General features: G+C 34.9%; 4 protein-coding genes across 5 annotated transcripts; 1 reads left to right on the top strand and 3 right to left on the bottom strand.

The window, feature by feature from the left end:
- Positions 1 to 89: 89 nt before the first annotated feature.
- Positions 90 to 2,938, bottom strand: LOC104819558 (D-3-phosphoglycerate dehydrogenase 1, chloroplastic). Its single transcript, XM_010549684.2, has 4 exons — positions 2,306 to 2,938; positions 1,235 to 1,722; positions 1,042 to 1,137; positions 90 to 929 (listed from the first exon to the last, which is right to left on the bottom strand). The coding sequence occupies exons 1-4, from the start codon at positions 2,859 to 2,861 to the stop codon at positions 258 to 260; spliced, it is 1,812 nt and encodes a 603-aa protein (XP_010547986.1). The 5' UTR covers positions 2,862 to 2,938; the 3' UTR covers positions 90 to 257.
- Positions 2,939 to 8,548: 5,610 nt separating this feature from the next.
- Positions 8,549 to 11,156, top strand: LOC104819557 (protein TIC 21, chloroplastic). Its single transcript, XM_010549683.2, has 4 exons — positions 8,549 to 8,934; positions 9,386 to 9,643; positions 9,979 to 10,182; positions 10,893 to 11,156. Exons 1-4 carry the CDS (start codon positions 8,614 to 8,616, stop codon positions 11,007 to 11,009), a joined length of 900 nt encoding a protein of 299 aa, XP_010547985.1. The 5' UTR covers positions 8,549 to 8,613; the 3' UTR covers positions 11,010 to 11,156.
- Positions 11,157 to 11,220: 64 nt separating this feature from the next.
- Positions 11,221 to 13,670, bottom strand: LOC104819556 (reticulon-like protein B10). Of its 2 annotated transcripts, none has more exons than XM_010549682.1 (7): positions 13,487 to 13,670; positions 13,028 to 13,208; positions 12,334 to 12,491; positions 12,168 to 12,237; positions 11,864 to 12,041; positions 11,500 to 11,558; positions 11,221 to 11,389 (listed from the first exon to the last, which is right to left on the bottom strand). In XM_010549682.1, exons 1-5 carry the CDS (start codon positions 13,545 to 13,547, stop codon positions 11,981 to 11,983), a joined length of 531 nt encoding a protein of 176 aa, XP_010547984.1. In that variant the 5' UTR covers positions 13,548 to 13,670; the 3' UTR covers positions 11,221 to 11,389; positions 11,500 to 11,558; positions 11,864 to 11,980. The 2 variants fall into 2 exon arrangements, with proteins under 2 accessions (XP_010547984.1, XP_010547982.1); XM_010549680.1 differs by having other exon boundaries at positions 12,350 to 12,491; positions 13,487 to 13,665.
- Positions 13,671 to 13,963: 293 nt separating this feature from the next.
- On the bottom strand, positions 13,964 to 15,842 carry LOC104819555 (PRKR-interacting protein 1 homolog). Its single transcript, XM_010549679.1, has 2 exons — positions 15,531 to 15,842; positions 13,964 to 14,699 (listed from the first exon to the last, which is right to left on the bottom strand). The coding sequence occupies exons 1-2, from the start codon at positions 15,795 to 15,797 to the stop codon at positions 14,412 to 14,414; spliced, it is 555 nt and encodes a 184-aa protein (XP_010547981.1). The 5' UTR covers positions 15,798 to 15,842; the 3' UTR covers positions 13,964 to 14,411.
- Positions 15,843 to 20,807: the final 4,965 nt, after the last annotated feature.

Genomic DNA, 20,807 nt, shown 5'->3' with positions numbered 1-20,807 from the left:
GTTTATATCGGTTAGATTATTTTATTACTAACCAAAATTATCACCCTGAACAAATACCACACGAGAAAAAGTCTTGAAACATGGCTCAATATTCCAAAAAGCAACACTTTATTTTGAAAGAGAAAATCAAAAGGGTAAAACATGAATCACTCCAAAAGCAGCTTTATTCGCATTCGTTCCTCTCAACACAACAAAAGCACTCGCTCACAGAACATTACCAAAACTTGTGAAGACTTTTGAAGCAAGAACAAAAGAGCTTATAGCTTGAGGAAGACGAATTCCTCGACCGCCGGGATTTCGCCGATCTTCTTCAGAGTCTCCTTGCTCGGCTGCTCGTCCACCCCGATCGCCATCACGGCCTGTTTCCTCGGGGCGATTCTCCCCACGCTCATGAAGCTCACGTTCACATTCGCCTCCCCGAGGACTCTCCCGACCGTCCCGATCATGCCCGGCTGATCCACTTGCCTGCAGAGTATGATACTACCTTCCAAGCTCACGTCCACCTCGAAAGATCCGACCTTTGTCAGGTGCGGGATTCCGTCTTTCACCCTTCCCTCCACTCTGATCTCCCCTGAATCCGATAACGCGCTCGCGAATTTCGACTCCACGTTCCCAAGCTGAACCGTGATGGCCTCGAGGGGGTTCTCTGGCAACCCGTCCAAGAGGACTCGCTCCTCCGAGATTCTTAGGCCTCTCTGCTTGGCGGTGTAGTCGGCGTTGACAAGGTTGATGTACACGTCGGAGATCGGCTCGACGATTCCCTTTGTGATCATTGCTCGGAGAAGCCTCGTGTCGAGATCGTCGGTGGCTCGTGCCGAGGCGTAGGTTACTTTCACGCTCTTTACACCGCTTCCCCCAGCTACTAGTTGCACCGCCAGTCTTCCTAGTTTCTCGGCCAGTATGACATATGGCTTCAGCTCGGTGAGAACCTGATCTCGATGTTTCGAGCAATAAACAGAAAATAACGTAAACGTTAACTTTTCTTTCACGAAATAAACATTCGTTCTCCATCGATAAGGCGGTGAAATTCTAAGTGTTTACCTCAGCAGGAACCATCGGTGCATTGACAGCAGTAGCAGCGAGTTCTCCCTTCAAAGCTCCGACTACAGCTTCCGCGATTTCGATAGCAACTCCTTCCTGTCGACCCGAATTCTCAGTTCAATAACACGTCAAGGAAAAGCGAGAAAATGTAAATTCATCAAGGGAATTGCAGCCATGGATGCGGCTTTCTAACCTGGGCCTCGATTGTACTGGCTCCGAGATGAGGTGTAACGGTTACCCTCTCGTGATGAACCAACTTGCTGTCTTGAGGCGGTGGCTCTTTCGCGAACACGTCAAGAGCGGCCTGAGCGACAATCCCAGAATCCAGAGCTCTTACGAGAGCATCTTCATCGATGACACCTCCTCGAGCGACATTTACGATACGAACCCCTTTCTTCATCTTGGCAAAGGTTTCGTCATTGAGCATCTTCGATGTAGCGGGAGTAAGAGGCATGTGCAATGAGATGAAATCCGCGGTGGAAATGGCTTCGTCGAAGCTAACTAGCTCCACGCCCAGGGCTCGTGCTCGGTCCGCAGGGGCGTATGGATCATGAGAAATGACGTGCATACCGAGTCCCTTTGCCCGTCGAGCAACTTCTGATCCGACTTTTCCGAAACCCAACACTGCAAGTGTCTTTCCGACAAGGGAAACACCTACATACTTGTTCCTCTTCCACTCTCCTGCATTGCCAAAACATTACATCCAAAAATCAAATCACTAGGTTTCCTTCTTCTGGAATACAGATGAAAGCCCAGATTCTTAGAAGATCATATTTATTTTCGCATTCTTGCTGAGTCTCCATCAACATTTTCCTCATCTGTAAACTGTGTTACTTGCCACTTGAAACCTTAAACCCCCAAATGTCTGATAAAACCCTAACTTTGTCTAATCTATTTCATAGTTAGAACCCAATACCTAATCGCGAATAATTTACATTCAGATGAAAAACATAATCGCAGATCCAACAAACAGAATTGCTCAATAAGACAAAGAAGTGATCAAGCAGAAAAAAATTCAACTCACTTTATTCATATTCTGATTCTCCATTACTGGAAGCGAATATGAAATTTGTAATATAATAATCCCCCACAAGACATAAAGCACAGGAAATGGAAATGTTCTTGTGATTTGCATTTGTGAAATTCCAGATGCCATCAATCACTAATATCGAACAGCCAAAAATATATTCCCGAACGATTACTAAAAAGGCAAGTTATGTGAATTGAGGAAAATAAAAGAAAAGATTAATTTCAAAAATCTAACCAGCTTTGACGGAAGCATCAGCTTGAGCGACGTTCCTCGCCATGGCCGCCAAAAGCGCGATCCCGTGCTCCGCGGCAGCGATCGTGTTCGCCGTCGGCGCGTTGACGACCAAGCAACCGAACTCCGTCGCGGCGCCCAGATCCACGTTGTCGATCCCGACGCCAGCGCGTCCGACCACCTTGAGCCGTCCATGGGACGACTCGAACACCTCGCGACTGACCTTCGTACCACTCCGCACGATCAACGCGTCGCAGAGCGAGATCTTCGTGTTCAGCTCCTCGGGGGTCAAGTTATACGAGCAGTCGACATTCGCGAACTCCTCCAGGAGCTTGACCCCAGCCTCGCCGAGCTTCTCCGCCACCAGAACCGTCGGCTTCGCTCCTCCGTCTCCGGCGGAGCATGTCACTAGGACGAGCCGCCGCCGCGGGATTTCGCGCCCCGGGGTGGAAAATGCGACGGAGAAGGCCGACGGAAGGGGTGATTTCGAGGAGAGAGACGAGATCCTGACCGGCCTGACGACGGCGGCTGAGGACGTGACGGCTGCGGTAGCGGACATTTCTGCGACGGTGTAGTGGTGAGAGTGTAGGTGTATGTAGATGTCCGGTTTGATGGCTGAGTACACGGAGGGAGGGATCTAAGGTGGGGGATTTATAGTGGGCTTAGGGGTTTGGTGAATGGTGATACTGAAGAAGGCGATGCACTCACGCGCCTTCTGGGCGCGTGAGTCTCCGCAACAAGCGAAATAAAGGTGTTGCTATTACCAGATTTTTTCTTTTTTCAAATGCACTGGAGCGGACATCAAAGAACGGGAATTCAGAAGGTATTACATGTCGTGATATTAAATTTTTTATGATTTTTAATAATAGATATTACATTTTTATACTATAATTACTAAAAAAGGTACAACATTAAAACGATAATCAGAGTTTATATATATATATATATATATAGAGAGAGAGAGAGAGAGAATATCAATTAACTTAAAATTTTATAAAATCTTATACCGAAAGAGGAAAATTTCACGAGTTCATAACTAAAAAGAAAGAATCAAACTGATAAAAGAACAAAAGAATTTTTTTTATTTCTATTTAAATGTATTGGATGGATAAGACATTCAATTACATTTATTTCAACCTTTTGAAGATAACTATAACAGTACTTATCCCATCATTAGTTTTATCTTTAAAAATGCACCAAACTCGTTGGGTGAATCCAACTTGCAAACTAATATTATATATTATAAAAAAAAAGTATTTAAAAAAATATCTGTACCTAAAACACCAAAAATATAATGTTATATTTTAGATAAATTCGGAAAAACAATTACATGTAAAAAATCGAATTTTCATCCGTGGATTTTATTTTGTGTAAAATAAATAAAAATGCCAAGTCCGTCCAATTCAACTCCTAAGTTCTCGTATGCGTATGAGACCCTTTTGGAGACACGTTGAAAGCAAATTTGCCACGCGCCCACGCGCTTATACACGTGTGTGTATGTATATATATAGTAGTGCGATATGCTTAAATATATAGTATTTTTTAAAAATAAAATAAATGTTAATACGAAAACCGAAAATGTCTGCAATGATCTAACCTAAGTGAGTTATGTCCAAAATATTTTTTATAATAATAAATAGAAGATCTCAATTCCAAATTGGATTGTGTTGGACTGTAATACGACTAGTCCGATTCTCAATATATATATATTATAACAGTTGGATATATATATATATAGTTGTCGGGTGAGGGATATTTTTGACGGATATGCCCTTTGGAGTAATAATATGGCACGTGAAAGATTTGCATTTTTGTCTGCAACTGCCTAAAGGTAATATATAGTTGGTAGGTAGTAAATGTTATATTTCCTCTATTTTTTATAATTGTTTTGGTTTTAGTTTATTCTAAATTAGTTATGGATTCTTTAAAAAAAAATCGTTTTCAAAAGAATATTCGTAATTTATTTTTTTTTTTCCAATTGTTTTGGTATCTCAATTCAAATTTAGTTATGTAATTTAGATAAAGTTGTGTAGAAGCAAATCGAATATTTTATTTTATTGGATCTAAGGTTTGTTATTAGGCTCATATAACCCATCATCACATTAGGCCTATATTTATATTATTTATTTATTTATTTATTTATTTAAACTACATTAGGCCCATAAAATTTTCTTTTATCACAAATAGCCCATAACCTTATTTCATAACTAATTAGCTAACTAAATCACAATAAAATCATGATTTTTTTTCATTTTTCGTCTTAATATTAATCATAAATTTTTGGGGGAATTCAAAACGAAAAACATTAATTGGAGTGTTTTGGAAATGATTGGTTGGATTAAGACATTCAACTTAGAATTGTTTCATCCGTAAGTTTACTTCAAATATGAATAAGTCAACCAAAATAATTGACCGAATCCCAACTTGCAAACTAATCTGAGATTAAAAAACATAATCTAAAATACTAAAAATAAATCTCATATAAATAACTTAATTTTACAAAAATATGTTAAAAAAATATCTAAAATTTTAATTTGATCTAATAGATACTTTAATTATTAAAATATTTTAAATTTATCTTAAATATTAAAATATCTAAATTTATATCCAACTCACAAAATCGATATCAATTTACAACCCCAATTTGTATTTAAAATTGTAAATTATGTCAAAACTGAAAATTATTATCGATTTTGTGATTTTTGTATCAATTTAAAATATTTTAAGATTTAACATATCAATTAGATCAAATTAAAAATTTAGATATTTATATGAGATGTTTTCTACAACATAAAATTTTAGATAAATTAGAATTCTTATATATGGGACAGACAAATTTGATTATGAAATATGAATATTATGTGTAAATAAATCGAATTTAATCGGTGGCTTTGTCTTTGACCGAATTCATGGACATTTCGTGTGTGCGTATATAACATAACAAAGGAAAAGTCCCGTTTGGTATTCTCCCAAGTTCCAAATACATACACGCCGCCCCCACGCAAGTATACGTGTGTATATATACATATATATATATATGTATGTATGTATGTATATACATATATATAATTTATCGAAGAATTTATTATCTCCGAATTATTTAGTAAGTTGAAAGTTATTTTTTATGTTGTATTTAAATGTATTATTACGGAATTAATGTCTAGACATTTGTACACTAATGGGATCATAGGCCCCCATTTGTGTAATTAAAATATTTTATTTTTTTATTAATTTTATAAAATCTTAAATAAAATTGTATAACACCTTCATATATAGTAAATACCACATAATAAAATTATTGTCCCCACTTACAACTTTATAATAATTTAAAACACATCGGAAACTGAGTGTTATCTAATAATTATCTATGTGAGTATATGTCTAAAACTCAATAATAAATCGGTATAAAGAAAATATCATATAAATCCAAACTGGTTTAAATTGTTTTATAGTAAATAGAAAATCTAAATTTCAAATTGGATTGAGTTGGGCTGACATATAAGACTAGTCCAATCCTCAAGCCTCATTTTTTATATTGTACAGTTTTTTAAGTGAATTATTGGGCTTATACATGTACATGTTACATGTACATATATGTTTTGATTATCTATAATTTAAAATAAAACAATTTCAGTAATAGCCCATCACATTATAACGTTTTCTTTTGATACGAATAGTCAATAGATCATTTTTCAATAGGGCCATAACTATTTAACTAAATAAATAATATTTCAATTAGTTTTTTTTTCTTAATCCCACAGAAAATCCTAAACTTGTTAAAATGTTCCATATAAAACACTGAACTTACAATCTCCCACCAAAAACCCTGAATTTGGTAAAAACTTCTACAAAAATTATAAATCTACTATTTTCTTCCATATATTGACTTGGCAAAAAAATTTGCTAACGTGGTATGACAAATTGCTGACATGGTGCTGAATGAGTTATCATGTCAGGGCCATGTCATCATTTTAAAAATTAAAATATTTGATAAAAATATATATGTACAAACATATACATATGTAAATTTATACATTTGATTAAAATATATTTATATATATATATAAATTTATATATTTGATTAAAATATTTGTTTTAATCGGTGGCTTTGTCTTTGACCGAATTCATGGACATTTCGTGTGTGCGTATATAACATAACAAAGGAAAAGTCCCGTTTGGTATTCTCCCAAGTTCCAAATACATACACGCCGCCCCCACGCAAGTATACGTGTGTATATATACATATATATATATATGTATGTATGTATGTATATACATATATATAATTTATCGAAGAATTTATTATCTCCGAATTATTTAGTAAGTTGAAAGTTATTTTTTATGTTGTATTTAAATGTATTATTACGGAATTAATGTCTAGACATTTGTACACTAATGGGATCATAGGCCCCCATTTGTGTAATTAAAATATTTTATTTTTTTATTAATTTTATAAAATCTTAAATAAAATTGTATAACACCTTCATATATAGTAAATACCACATAATAAAATTATTGTCCCCACTTACAACTTTATAATAATTTAAAACACATCGGAAACTGAGTGTTATCTAATAATTATCTATGTGAGTATATGTCTAAAACTCAATAATAAATCGGTATAAAGAAAATATCATATAAATCCAAACTGGTTTAAATTGTTTTATAGTAAATAGAAAATCTAAATTTCAAATTGGATTGAGTTGGGCTGACATATAAGACTAGTCCAATCCTCAAGCCTCATTTTTTATATTGTACAGTTTTTTAAGTGAATTATTGGGCTTATACATGTACATGTTACATGTACATATATGTTTTGATTATCTATAATTTAAAATAAAACAATTTCAGTAATAGCCCATCACATTATAACGTTTTCTTTTGATACGAATAGTCAATAGATCATTTTTCAATAGGGCCATAACTATTTAACTAAATAAATAATATTTCAATTAGTTTTTTTTTCTTAATCCCACAGAAAATCCTAAACTTGTTAAAATGTTCCATATAAAACACTGAACTTACAATCTCCCACCAAAAACCCTGAATTTGGTAAAAACTTCTACAAAAATTATAAATCTACTATTTTCTTCCATATATTGACTTGGCAAAAAAATTTGCTAACGTGGTATGACAAATTGCTGACATGGTGCTGAATGAGTTATCATGTCAGGGCCATGTCATCATTTTAAAAATTAAAATATTTGATAAAAATATATATGTACAAACATATACATATGTAAATTTATACATTTGATTAAAATATATTTATATATATATATAAATTTATATATTTGATTAAAATATTTGTATATTTAAAATTTTAAATTATAAACTTAATATATATATACAAATATATATAGATATTTGATAAAATATATATATATATATATGTATATAGTATATGTATATATATTTGTATATTTAAAATTTTTGAATTACAAACTTAATGTATATACAAGTATATATATAAATATATATGTATATATATTTGACCAAAAATTAAAAATTTATATTTTAATTTTTAAAAATGATAACATGACATGTGACGTTTTTACCATTCAAACAAGTCAAAGGTTTTATATGGAAGAAAATGGTAAGTTTATAATTTTTGTAGAAATTTTTACCAAATTTAAGATTTTTTTGTAGAAAATTGCAAGTTGAAGGTTTTATATGGAATATTTTAACAAGTTTGAGGTTTTTTTATGGGATTAACCCGTTTTTTTTTGTCTCAATACTAAACATACCCTAATCTTCATAAAAATGAAATTCTTATTCACCTAAAATACGCTTTCCATTATAAATTACTCTCTTCGTTTCATAAACATGGACGTTTTAGATGATTTTTTATATTACAAAATAGATGTTATTCTAATATTTTTAGTCAATTTTTTATAATAATTTTTAATTTTATCCTTAATAAAAATTATTCAACTCCAATAGATTATTAATCGTAAAATTATTTTTATCATCAAAACTTAATGAATATTAATATTTTAATTATTATTATTGTTTGTTTACTTTCTTTTTTCATTTTCCCGTCAAATTTTTTCTTTTTTAATCATAGTTCTGTAATTTTTTTCAGAGATTTCTTTGTCGGGAAATATCGAACGTCATGGCTACTTATCATAACAGTCTGAAATAATTTTAAAAAATTAATTATAAATATATTTTAAAATAAAAAACGTTAATGCAAATATCATAGTAGTGTGGAAAAGAATAGAATATGAGGGAAAATTTTGTCACTCGAACCACACAAGTAAAAAAGGTTGGCTACCCAGTGACGGAGCCGAAGCCTAAAACTCGTGGAAATGCGATCACTACTCTCGCCGGCGGCGAGCTCCGGCGTATCCGCGGCGGCGATGCGGCCGGTTTCATCGCACGTACTCCGCTGCAAATGCCCCTTTTCTCGCCTCCCGTTCTCGTATAATCCGCTCGCTTCTGCTCCGAATCCGCTCAAGTGCAGCTCCGCTGCTTTCTCCTTTTCTTCCCGATCGCCGCCATCTCCGCCGTTCTATGGGTTCCAAATCCGAGGCCTGAAACCTAATTTCGTGGCGGCGTCTTCATCTCCGGTGTCTCCTGCTTCCCCTGCCGCCGCTGATACTGAGGTCGACAAGGCAAAGCTCGCTCAGGTTCTCTTCTTTATCCTTAATTTAAGGCTAATTTCGGTTAACGGTGGCTGAATTGGAAGTGAAATGTGGCCATATCAATCATCTGGGAAAGGGATAATCTTGGGAATTGGATAAATAACCTTGGAGGATGATAGTTTCAGGAGTGAGGATATAGAGGACGAGGTTTCGCTGTGATTTTCTGGGTTTTATGTTTGAATTTACAATTTCTTCGAAGCTTCTGATTTGAGGAAATGGGTAGCAATTTGGTTCTACTGATAGGTTCATAGGGACAACTGAGATTCTAGGGTTTGAAGAATCTGTTTGGGTGATTGAATAGTTTTAGATGATTACAATGCTAGTGACTGGTAAAGATATCGAATCACTGACCCAAAACAGGTGAAACACCATAATTCCTTGTAGAAAATTGTCAGAAGAGAGTTGATTATTTCTTGGTATGAGTATGGTTTCACAGGTTACAAAGAGATTGGAGAAGACATCAAGGTACTTCAAGAGGCTGGGGAGTTTCGGTTTCTGGGGGCAGATAGTGTGCACCGTCGTGGCGGCCGTGATTCTATCCTTCTCCGTCGTCGTCACGGGAAAACCCACTTCCCCCGCTACCTTCTACGCTACCGCCGGTGGGATCGCAGCTGCATTTGTCTCGGTGTTTTGGTCCTTTGGGTATATCCGGCTCTCGGAGAGGCTCCGTAAAACTGCCACGGACCCTTCCAAGGTGAGTGCCGTCGGTGCATTTAATTTCTCCCGCAGTTTAGTTCAGCAATACGCTGTCTAGTAAATCAGTTAGAGATGCCCACGTTCAAATTTTATCTGGTCAGGTAAGAATACTGGTAGAAGCGGCAGGTGATGTATCAATTTGATTGAAGTGGTTACACTTAATAAATGCTGCAGGGTTTTTTTTTTTATCTTGGAAGACTGGTATTCATGTAACTATGCATTCTTTATATTCTTGCCATTAGATCAGATCCATCTTGGTCAACTGCATTAGTTACTGTTTTACTGTACTCGATCATGACAGAATACCTATCTGGTTGATGAATGATGTTTCAGGCGCCGCCACGAGCTGAGGTGGTGAGAGGATTGAAAAGCGGGATAGTGGTGAATCTAATGGGGATGGGTGCGGCGATCCTGGGGATGCAAGCCACCGTCGGATTCTTAGTTGCGAAAGCCCTAACAACCTCTGCCACCCCTTTCTATCAGGGAGTCTCCCCCGGCTACAGCCCCGTTCTCGCTCTTGATGTCTTCCTCGTCCAGGTACCATCTCTATCTTCTCTCTGTATTCAGCTTGTCAAATTCTCGGACATTTTCTTGGGGGCTTCACTGAGTAGGACTTGGCACGGTTCGGATACTCGACCCCGAACCCATGCCTTGCGGGTTCCAAGGTTTGGAACCCTGTCTCCATATCCATGTCGGTCGGGTACCTGCGGGATATCTCTCAAATGCTCGAGGACCCGAAGGTTACTTGGTTGGTTATGGGGCAAGGTAAGGAGCACGAGAATAGTGATTGAAAAAGGAGGTGAAGAGGGTGAGGAACGAGAGAGAAAAGACATGCGAGAGCGAGTGACGAGCCGTGAGCAACGAACCTCACATTTTTTTTTGGTTTTTAACAAAATGAAATCTCTAAAAACCCTAGACGGCCATCACCTCACCCCCCAGCGTGTTGCCCTCTCAGCTCGGATTTTTGATACAGATTCTCACTTGGGTCAACACCCGAATTCGAATCCAAAGATCGAATTCTCACCATCCTTGGACCCGTATTCATCAATCAGTAGACGAATACCTGATTTTTGGATACTCAATTCACGGGTCAGATCGAAAACTTAGCCTAACATCATTGTTTGTGATTCTGTTCTGCATCTCCGTCACTCTAAACATTTCCAAGTATACTTAGAAAAATTGTGTCCATCGGCCTGCTAATGTTAGATATATACTAATATTTGACACTTGAGACGAACTTTTTGCAGGCATCAGCCAATACCATACTGTCTCATTTCCTCGGCCTCGTCTGCTCGTTGGAGCTGTTGCGTTCGGTAACTCTTCCGGCTTCCGAACCTGCTGCCGCCATTCCCAAGATTGCATAAGTTTCACCCTTTTCTTTTTGTTTTTTGGTTTGTTAATCATCACCTTCATGTATTCATAAATCACCAAACGAACAATGACAAGGATGTTCCTTCGTTTTCTCGGCTGCAGTCAGCTGTGGACTTGAATGATAAAATGTTTATGGACTTTGTCCTGAGAGAGTTAAACCCTCCGTCTTCATCCGCTGCCAAAAAATCTTTAACACAGAATGAATCAGCCCAAGGTTTTTTTTCATTCAAAAGCAAAACCCCTTTTACAAAAACAAAGTACGTATAATGAAAGCTTCGTATCAAGGGTACATATATGTGTTGTGCCACACGATGAAGAGCTCGGATCCTGTGCTCTGTTTCCTGTTGTTTTTCATATCTCGCAATCCCTACACTATCTCTCAATCGTTTCGGTTTGGGTTTTGTTCAATTATGTTCCCTTAATTTGGGTTTGTTATTTTTTATTTTATAAAAATTATAATCACCCGATTTCATATTAATACACGTAGCTCAAACCCGATTCCATGGATTCTTGTCCTCCTCCGTTCCAGAGATCAGTTGGCACTGGCGAAGGGATGAACATGGTGTTAAGAGGCTTTATAAAGTTGAGAAAAAATGGGAGGTAATAGTTATGATATGACACTTTCAAAGAGCCAAATACGCTACTAGGCACTACAGATCATATGACAATTCCTTTTACTTGTTACTAGGAAGATCAGCCTACACATCTATCAAAACAGAGCAAACTAAGCATCAGTGATGTCTCATAACCATCTGCGTACAGCCACTTAGCACGGGAATGACAATGTGATTAATCCAACAGCAAATTGTGCAAGAGACTTAGCTCGAAAGGGGTTCGATATACTTGCCTTGCCTACTGCATCTTCTTTTCCTTTGCCGCGACCCTACTACCAATCTTCTGTAGTAAAGTTTCGTCGATCTTTCTATACTGTGTTTGAAGAACTCGATGTGTTACGGACAGTTTATCATCGATGTTGTCCTGGTATCTCTCGTACAACACAGGGACCGACAGACTGAGTATAGCACCTGCCAATTGAAAACAATATGAAGGCAAGTAAAGAACTCCAAAAAAGACGCCAGTTTGTTTTTTTTGGAGAATCTTTTTTAGGAACAATCAACAATACAAGGGGTAGAAGCAGGAGAAGTACTCACCCAGATAGAGTAGTGTGAGGAAGTTGAAGAAATAGCCGAGCAAGGATACCATCCACAAGACAAAGCTGACCTGAAGTAGTACTCCATGTTATGTTTCATGATGGTTCTAAATGCCATAGCCCTACTAGCTTTCTTAGAATCAACTCAAGTAGAAAACACAAACCACCTGGACAATTTCTGACCTGAAAGAGACTCTTCACGTTTCTGCCTACTGCTATATCGTGAGCAACTGATAATGCACGATTAAGCCAGACTTGTAGAGCATCAGAAACCTTGAGAGCAGATGCCTCAGAGATTTCCAGGCTAGGAAGTGGAGGCATAGGTCTGAAGGTAGAAAAAAAGGAGACTTTAAATTTACATCAAGTAGTGGTACTGCAAGTATTTCTATTCGCGCGGAATCCGTTAAACTCCCTGTCCTTCAACTGTTTGTATAACGGAAATAACCGTAATATGATCTTCTTCACCCCGAAAGAAAAGACTTTATATCACCCCCTTTACCCTTTTCCTCCATTTTGGTTCCTATTCAAACTCATGAATTTACACAAGAATCCATCTATTTGTTGGCAAAATTCATGGACTTTTACTTTTAGACAGTATACCAATGGATGACCCAGTTCAAACGCAGGTAAAGGTTGGTTAAACAGCTACTGATTCCACAAATCAATCAACCCCATTACAAACCCACAAGTAACAGATAAATTTGATGATTTCCATTCACAAGAAAGAAACAGAACATGAAAATGAAAGACTAGCAACCCAAGATTGGCCAAAACGATTAGGACCCCCAACTATCATCCACAAACATTTTAAGCTATATGTAAAAGGATCCATGAACAACCGCAAATGAACAATAGAGTTACCTATTGAGAAGAGAAGCAGATTTCGCCCAGAGGAAGAGTATTACGACGAAGAGAAGCTGAACATTTGCCACAAAGGACAAGAAATTATATCCAGCTTTCTCAAAGAGGAACCAGAACAGTGTCGCTGATCCAAGCAGAAGAACCGCTCCTCGCCGATTCCTCCATAGCAGCAAATCCGCAACTGCAGAAACAAACAAAAACGAAAATTCGCATAAACATCCTATCAGAACACGGAAGAACCAACGAGTCGACGAATGATCGGCGCGATTCAAGCAGAGATCTATCTGCTACTGAAGCCGCGCACATGTGAATCGATACAACAAAAACAACACACCGTAGACGCATGCGTAAATACAATGATGCACGAACGTGTATGTGCTCATGTATACATGACGACACGAGGAATCGTATGAAGATTGAAACGAGAGAGAGACAGACAGAGAGAGAGAGAGAGAAGACCTGAGCCATCACCAAGGGCTTGATGAACAGAAATGCGAGAATGAGGGTGAGATTCTCCCATGGAGAGCTAGGGTTTCGAAGCAGGAAGTGAACAAAGGAGAAGAGCTGCAACGACCTCTCCAATGCCGGGCGTTATTTTATTTTTCTTCGGTATTTTTTTTAGAAAAGAGCAGATGATGTGTTGGCACACTGTCTCAGTTTTTTTTTTCCTTTTCAAAAGGAAAAGTGACTTTTTCGTTTTCTTTAAAAATCTGATTAAATTTTAATTTCGCAAATCGAAGGTGAAAGTTAGCTGTCTTTTTCGCTTGCTGTTGGGATAGTGGTTTCGGTTGGTTTAATATAAATCCAAATCCAACAAAATAATAATAAATGTATTTAAGCTAAATTAAATTAAATTAAATTTCCCAAATAGCTCATAAAAACGAAAAATAAAATAAACGACATGTATTTCCATCAATCCATTGATTATAAGGACAGTAAAATTGAAAATTAAAATATATATATAAAAAATAAACATAGTAGATGACTAAAAGCTCTTCTTGAGTCATTTTCCTGTGGCAAGAAATTTTAGTTACAAGTCAAAACAGGAACCCAGAAAGAGCAAACACAAATCAAATATGTAACCTAAAACCTATTTTTTTCTTACGAACAAGCAAGAGAAGTTAAAAAACATGGCATCTTCCTCCTGCTCTCAAATCCATAACAACAATGGCACCTTAACTCTATTGAGCCGCCGCCATTTCCTCCATCGTGGTGGAAAGCAAACGGATCAAAACCCGTTTACCCATATCCGATCCCGAGCTTTCCAAGAGAATTCTAGGTTTGTGTCAAAACAAATGGCTATGAACTCCTCTATCATACCCGGATTAACGATCTCAGAAAGGAAGCTTCCATTGGAGTATGGATATGTGGAATTGAGTTTTGCTCATTCTACGGTTCCATCCTCGTCTCCCGAGTCTTCTTCCTTGTCGTCGGAGGAAACATCTTCCTTGGGCTGTCGTTGTTCTCCTCCTTCAGAGTTTGGTTTAGTCTTCTTCTCCTTCTTTCTCTGCTTTTTCTTTTGGCGTTTTAAACGCTTCTTCGCTGTCTTTTCCTCTGCGGTTTTCAGTTTCTCTTCCCTTCTTATATTGAATTCTGCAAACTCTTTCCGCTTCTGGTAGTCAGCATCCATCCTCGCAAGCCGGTCTTGCTCCCTTCGTCTCATTTGCCGGTACTGTCACGGAAAGCATTGCATCACAATAAGAGAAGCTGATTATATAGGGTAATAAACGGAGAATCACTAGGATCACTCCATTTAGTAGGTCATGATATGAACAGATAATTTCATACAAATATCATAAGAAGAACACTAGCAGATATCTATATAATAGAAGCAATACGTATGTATGCCAAATATCAGAAAACCTTTCGAAAAAAACCATGGGGGAACTCGATTTACTAGGACTTAATCAGTAAATCATTCGGCCATGTAATCAGTACACATACACAACACCGAACACCAATTACTCTTGGCATGAAAATCCACCCAATCCAAGAATGCTGAAAAGATCCTTATCAACCCTAACTTAGTCCAAGCTCAACAACAAGGCAGGACAAGTGACAACATTGTGTAAGCAGATAACATCAGGACCAAGCCACAGATCCAATGTCCAGAAATCCAAAGGATCAAAAGTAAAAAAACAATACAAACGTGATTCAAGACAAAAAATTTCTTCTTCAGTCGATAATGTAATAGCTCAGGAACCACACCTAGTCACACCATATATGATAGGAGTAAATGACTACAATTCCAGAAGGAAAATACAATGTTGCCAAAATCATGGCCCAAGTTCTCAGACACTGAAGAACGGACTGCCCATTCTACAGCTTTATGATCCTCCAACTAAACTCGTACCACACATCAAATTCAAATTCTTCTTGCAAATAACGAGTCCGGAATTCAAAATGAATCCTTTTGACCTACCTCTAGATACAAATTATAGAAACCCTAATCAACAAGCAGATCAGATATTGCGATCAGATACGAATTGACGAACTGATTTACCTGGTGGAAATCTCCGGAGCCAGAACCAGCGGAACTTCCGGAGGTGTTACTGACGCGAACGGGAACGTTCTCGAGGATTCTCCGGAGCTTAACCTCCAGATCCTCCTCCTCCTGCTGCAACACCGGCGGAGTATACTCAACGATCGCCGTCGATCCTCCATTCGCCGTCGCCACTGCCAACGCCTTCTGCGTTTCTTTCGATGCCGCCGCCGTGGTAGCAGCCACCACCAATCGGGTCTCGCGTTGCTTTGGCTTCCCCGTCGACATCGCGCTCTGAACGACAAACCCTAATCGAGTGGGTTTTTTACTCAAATGCCCTAGTTCGCAACTATTTCAGGAGTACACTACAAAAAAAACATAACACATTAATTTTGTTTGAAAAGACAAAATTACCCTTAATGAATACACGATTTTTATCCGTTCAAAAACAACTTCGTTATTACGACTTTGTAATTAATTCTAAATATAGTTACAATTGATTCTAAAGAAGGTGGCAAAAAAATTATCTCTTATTTTAGTGGTATATCAGTTATATATGTTAGTCATAATAACGTCGCAAAAAATAAAAAGAAAAGGGTATTTCAGACTTTTTCAACTGAAAAGTGGGTTAAAATTGAAAAAAAAAATTTGTTTTTTTTTCGGTGGTGTACACAGAAAAGATCCAAGTGAGTCATTCGAGGCGACACCATCTAGGGACTCATCATCCGATTCCCAGCAAAACATATATTTACTAATTGCCTCCAAAGTGTTCATAAATTATAAATATTTCCCATACTATTCATACATTACAAATCTGCCCCCACATTTGTTTTTCTTTCGTCATATTTCTTTAGCACGACAGATTCGCACTTGTGGGATTCTTTGAACCATTGTCTCATAGAGTATTATTTCAAGCATTTTTATATATAAAAAAAAACCCCATGATTTTCAAGAAAAATAAAAAATCAACAATCAAACATTAATTGCTTCTTTATAATGATTCCCTAAAATCTAACGATGAAAATTCGTTCCGATCCGCCAATTAATCATTATATAAAATTAGTAACTTATGCACATAAATCTTAGAGAAACAAAGTCGAAATATTGATTTATTTAATTTAATCGTGTTCGAATTCATTTGTTTTTTTTAGGTTTATATTCTATTCATATTTATTTATTTTTGTTAAATCAGAATTTATTTTTGTTTCAATTGAATATTCGGTTTTACAAGTGCACATCATACAATTTCGGTTGAACTACTTTTTTATTATTACTATTGTGATTTAACGTTTTTGCACCATTTGAGAACAAACGAATAATACGACGAATAGGACAAACACGTGGAAAATCCCTACTCACTTAATTCACCACGTGGACAACGTGATAAAATTAACCAATATATATATGTACAAATCAACGCGCTTTAAAAAAAAGGCATCTCTTTATTTAAATACTCTTTTTATTTTTTTCACGAGTTCAATGTTCGTTATTTGTTTCATCTTCTCGAATTTAGAAATGACAGTTCCCTTTCATTGTGCTTCCACTTCTCACTTCATATGGAATGGAGCATTTTAAAGTTTAAACCGAAAGAGAGAGAGATGTACGTTTTTTACATTATTTTTTCTCTATAGAATGTTTTTTTTTATTTATAAAGATATAGAACGTTTTCTTATACGAGAGAAAAGAAAATGTTTTTGCATCAAAAACAAGATGTATGTTCGTAGTACTTTTATTTTTATTATGTTTTATGTTAGCTATAATATGTTAAAATTTTAAATAATAATTGTATTTTCATTTGAATAATATTATAGACTTATGTTTAATAAATAATATAAATTTCGGTTTTAGATTTGAATAATATTATAGAATTATGTTTTACGTTACCAAATTCATAATGTATTTTTGTCGTTATATGGTCAAACCTAAAGGAAAACTATATAGAATGATTCTACTTAAATGAAATAGTTTAAAACAATTGACCAATTGTAACATTAAATAAATTAAAAATCCGAGTAAAATAGAATATTGGTAGAAATGTTTTTCTATTACATATGTGTTTGATATGTCACATGTCTTTATGAAAGTGGATTTCCATCGATGTCACTTATACCGAACATTCCAAATTAGGAAGATTCTTTTGGATTCGATTTCATTATATTTGGATTTGTTTTGTTCGATTTTGTAAAAATTGAAAATAAATAAAAACTAAATTGCATTTGATTCAATTGAATGTATTATTTTATTCATGCTTGATATGTTTTTATTGGATTTTATGTGTTTTACCTCATTTCAAATCAAATCGAATTTGAGGAATTTTTCTATGATAAGAAATATGGAAGAATCTAATGTTCGAAGTTTTGAATATCTATTGTTTATTAGTAAACCCATCAATATCAAAATGTAAAAAAAATATATATATACGAGAAAGAAAAACATAGAAATCAATGCGTCGTTATATAGTGGTTTTGCAGTTTATGATGCTGCAAAATGCATTATAAAAATACGGTTTTTGAAAAAGAAAATAATAATAATAAAAAGAGCACGTGCTGAAATTTCCATTCAATGTATAAACGAGTGGGTCCACCAACTTCTGTGTGATCTCCGAGCTAAGGTGGGCCCACAACGTTGTCGTTTCTGAGTTTCGTTCGTTTACATCCTATGTGTGTTTTGTCGTTTGAGTTTGACACGTCACTGCATAATGGTTGAAAGTTGATGGAAAATTTTAAATGGTCCAAATTAAAAATGTTGGATTGAATGTGAATTTTTCGAAGGATATAAGGTTTTTTTTTAGTTTTAGTTGGAATTACAAAATTTAAGATATCAGTATTTCAAATAAAATCCATTGATCCACGTGTCAACTCGGGAAAGCAGGATAACCAATGTAGTTAAATTAAAATATTTGTAAAAACAATTATATGTTTTACATAAAAAAGTGAATTATAGAATAGAAATGATTTTTGAAGTTAGGGAGCACGTGCAATTACATAGGTAGTGCAATTAATTGATATATACGTTAGGGAGGGCCCACCACAAGCATAGATTCTTCCCCTAATGTGTTATGCGGAAGTCTCCTATATTTTTTATTCTTTTGGATTCTTAAAAAAACAAGGAGAAAATGTTCGATAGTTATTTTTTTAAAGAATAATTTGTAGAGATTTAGAGAAATGATAATGAGCGATATAAAAAATATGAGATGCTTTTTAAAAAAACTTATAATATATGATTAATATGCATTTCTCGCATTGTGGTATCATTCTTTTGGATTCTTCATACTCTATAATTCTTGTATTTGCCCTTTTCCAAATTACAGTAACACAATTCACTGTTTGTTAGGCTGTTCGGACTATGGGTCTAAGTTATAATATATACTCTATAATAATAGTTATTAAATAGTTTTATAATAAATATTTTTATAGAAAAAAAAATACTAATCTAAGAGTAAATATTTTTTTGGGGGGTAAAACTATACAAAGATTTCAATTGATCATTTAAATTAATTTCATCCTATCTGAGATTCAATCTGATCTTTTCGAAATATTTTACGACTATTATTACTCAAGTGTCACTCTTTATGAAATTCCATATATAGTTGATGTATCATATGGTTTGATGAAGATTATAAATCGTGATGATATATTTATCGTTTACAAGTGTGCATATTATTTACATTAAAAAAAGGTGTGCATATTCTTATTTCGAAAATTTATTTTTTCAAATTATCTCGAAAATAGTTAGGGATATTGTGGCGAATTAGATCAATGAGCCTACGAGGTGTTTCACAAGTTGGATTTTTTTTTTTTAAAAATTAATATTTTATATTTACATCGTGGTTTAATAGCTATTTGTCTTGTTTTATTTAAATTTTCAAATTTTTTTATTTTTAAAATATTTAAATTTTCAAATTTTTTTAATTAGATATTTTATTCTTAAGTTAACTGGTCTAACTTATGATCTCAGATGAATCGGATTGAATCAAATAATTTTTTATTTACCAAAAAATGGGTTTAACTAGGTTAGGATAAAAGAATCTGAGATCGAAACGGTCCCATTTTACATCCTTGAAAACAATATTTTTGAAGAGTATTAGGGAGAGAATATTTGGTATCTTTTATATAATATAATATATATTCACCGATAACATCAGAAATATCGGTATATATCTCTCATATATCTTATATGTATATGTTGGTTTATATATTTTTTTATTAAAAATAAAGTTATTCAAACGAATTTTATCTTGAAGGCAGTGTGACAAAGAAGACGAATACGAAGAGAAATTCGAAACCAACATTAACAAAGGGAATACAACAATAATATTGAAGAGAAAACATTAATTGCTACAGCCTACAGGTATATGAAAATATACTATACAAATACTGAGACAAATATAAGAAACAAATAGAATTTTTTTTTTATGATACATTTGTCAATTTTTATTATTTTTTTTTTATAAGTTCAGATTTTTCTAATACAGGGTTTATTATATCTTATTTATCAAATTTAATCAAGAGATTATTTGCTAATCCAAATCCTATGGATGGTAATACTATCAAATATTGCAAACCCTAAAGTATTTCCGGACGATTTTTTAAATCTGTCAGTTATGCCAAAGTTGGTGATTTTTATTTTATTTTCCTTGAAAGTGTGGCGAAAGTTTGTTCTATAATATGTTTTGTTGCCTATTTTGATATTGTACTAGAGATGGCACTGTGCCTTTTCCGGACACAAAACAAGAATCATACTATATCCTGACTATATACATATAGCAACAATTAAAAAAAATAACAATATTAGAAAAAATTATATATAAATCCAACAAATTAAAATCTTCCATAGAAAACATATGGAAAACACATTATGATGCATTAGTGTTTTCTAATTTCAATTTTTTTTTTTTTACAAAAATATAACGTATGTAATATAATATCAAATATGAAAGATACACTCAATAACTAAGAAAACGCATTTGCTATATAGATTAAAAAAAATTATTTATTTACTTCTCACGTTTCTCAAACATGGTAACAAACAATGAATTTGACCATATCTTCGTATAAGATTTAGGTTAAATGGAAAAGAAAAAGAGTTATTTACCAAAAAGAGTTTCTGGACTCTTATAAAAAAAAAAAGAGTTTCTGGACTGAAAAAGGGGAAAAAAAAAGAAAGTCGAAACAATCCCGGTTTAAATGTTGGTACAATAAACCGGTTATGATCCGGTTTACAATTTGGTGACGTCAGTCTCCTAGGGATGCCCTATCCACAGTGGCCTTGGACAGTCAGCTTGTCAGTCATCACCCA

Source organism: Tarenaya hassleriana, unplaced genomic scaffold (genome assembly GCF_000463585.1).
Source record: "Tarenaya hassleriana unplaced genomic scaffold, ASM46358v1 Cleome3, whole genome shotgun sequence".
Lineage (NCBI taxonomy): Eukaryota > Viridiplantae > Streptophyta > Magnoliopsida > Brassicales > Cleomaceae > Tarenaya > Tarenaya hassleriana.
This window is presented reverse-complemented; position numbering and strand designations above follow the sequence as displayed.

What these genes read in the sequence shown, in the direction of transcription:
- LOC104819557 (XM_010549683.2), top strand. Translation starts at nt 8,614, where the DNA reads ATGCGATCACTACTCTCGCCGGCGGCGAGCTCCGGCGTATCCGCGGCG. An exon ending in ACAAGGCAAAGCTCGCTCAG is followed by an intron (nt 8,935 to 9,385) that starts GTTCTCTTCTTT and finishes ATGGTTTCACAG; the next exon opens with GTTACAAAGAGATTGGAGAA. An exon ending in CTGCCACGGACCCTTCCAAG is followed by an intron (nt 9,644 to 9,978) that starts GTGAGTGCCGTC and finishes ATGATGTTTCAG; the next exon opens with GCGCCGCCACGAGCTGAGGT.
- LOC104819558 (XM_010549684.2), bottom strand. Translation starts at nt 2,861, where the DNA reads ATGTCCGCTACCGCAGCCGTCACGTCCTCAGCCGCCGTCGTCAGGCCG. An exon ending in TGATGCTTCCGTCAAAGCTG is followed by an intron (nt 1,723 to 2,305) that starts GTTAGATTTTTG and finishes TTGGCAATGCAG; the next exon opens with GAGAGTGGAAGAGGAACAAG. An exon ending in CACCGATGGTTCCTGCTGAG is followed by an intron (nt 930 to 1,041) that starts GTAAACACTTAG and finishes CATCGAGATCAG; the next exon opens with GTTCTCACCGAGCTGAAGCC.
- LOC104819555 (XM_010549679.1), bottom strand. Translation starts at nt 15,797, where the DNA reads ATGTCGACGGGGAAGCCAAAGCAACGCGAGACCCGATTGGTGGTGGCT. An exon ending in GCTCCGGAGATTTCCACCAG is followed by an intron (nt 14,700 to 15,530) that starts GTAAATCAGTTC and finishes TTTCCGTGACAG; the next exon opens with TACCGGCAAATGAGACGAAG.
- LOC104819556 (XM_010549680.1), bottom strand. Translation starts at nt 13,547, where the DNA reads ATGGGAGAATCTCACCCTCATTCTCGCATTTCTGTTCATCAAGCCCTT. An exon ending in AGCCCTTGGTGATGGCTCAG is followed by an intron (nt 13,209 to 13,486) that starts GTCTTCTCTCTC and finishes TTGTTTCTGCAG; the next exon opens with TTGCGGATTTGCTGCTATGG. An exon ending in CCTCACACTACTCTATCTGG is followed by an intron (nt 12,042 to 12,167) that starts GTGAGTACTTCT and finishes TTCAATTGGCAG; the next exon opens with GTGCTATACTCAGTCTGTCG.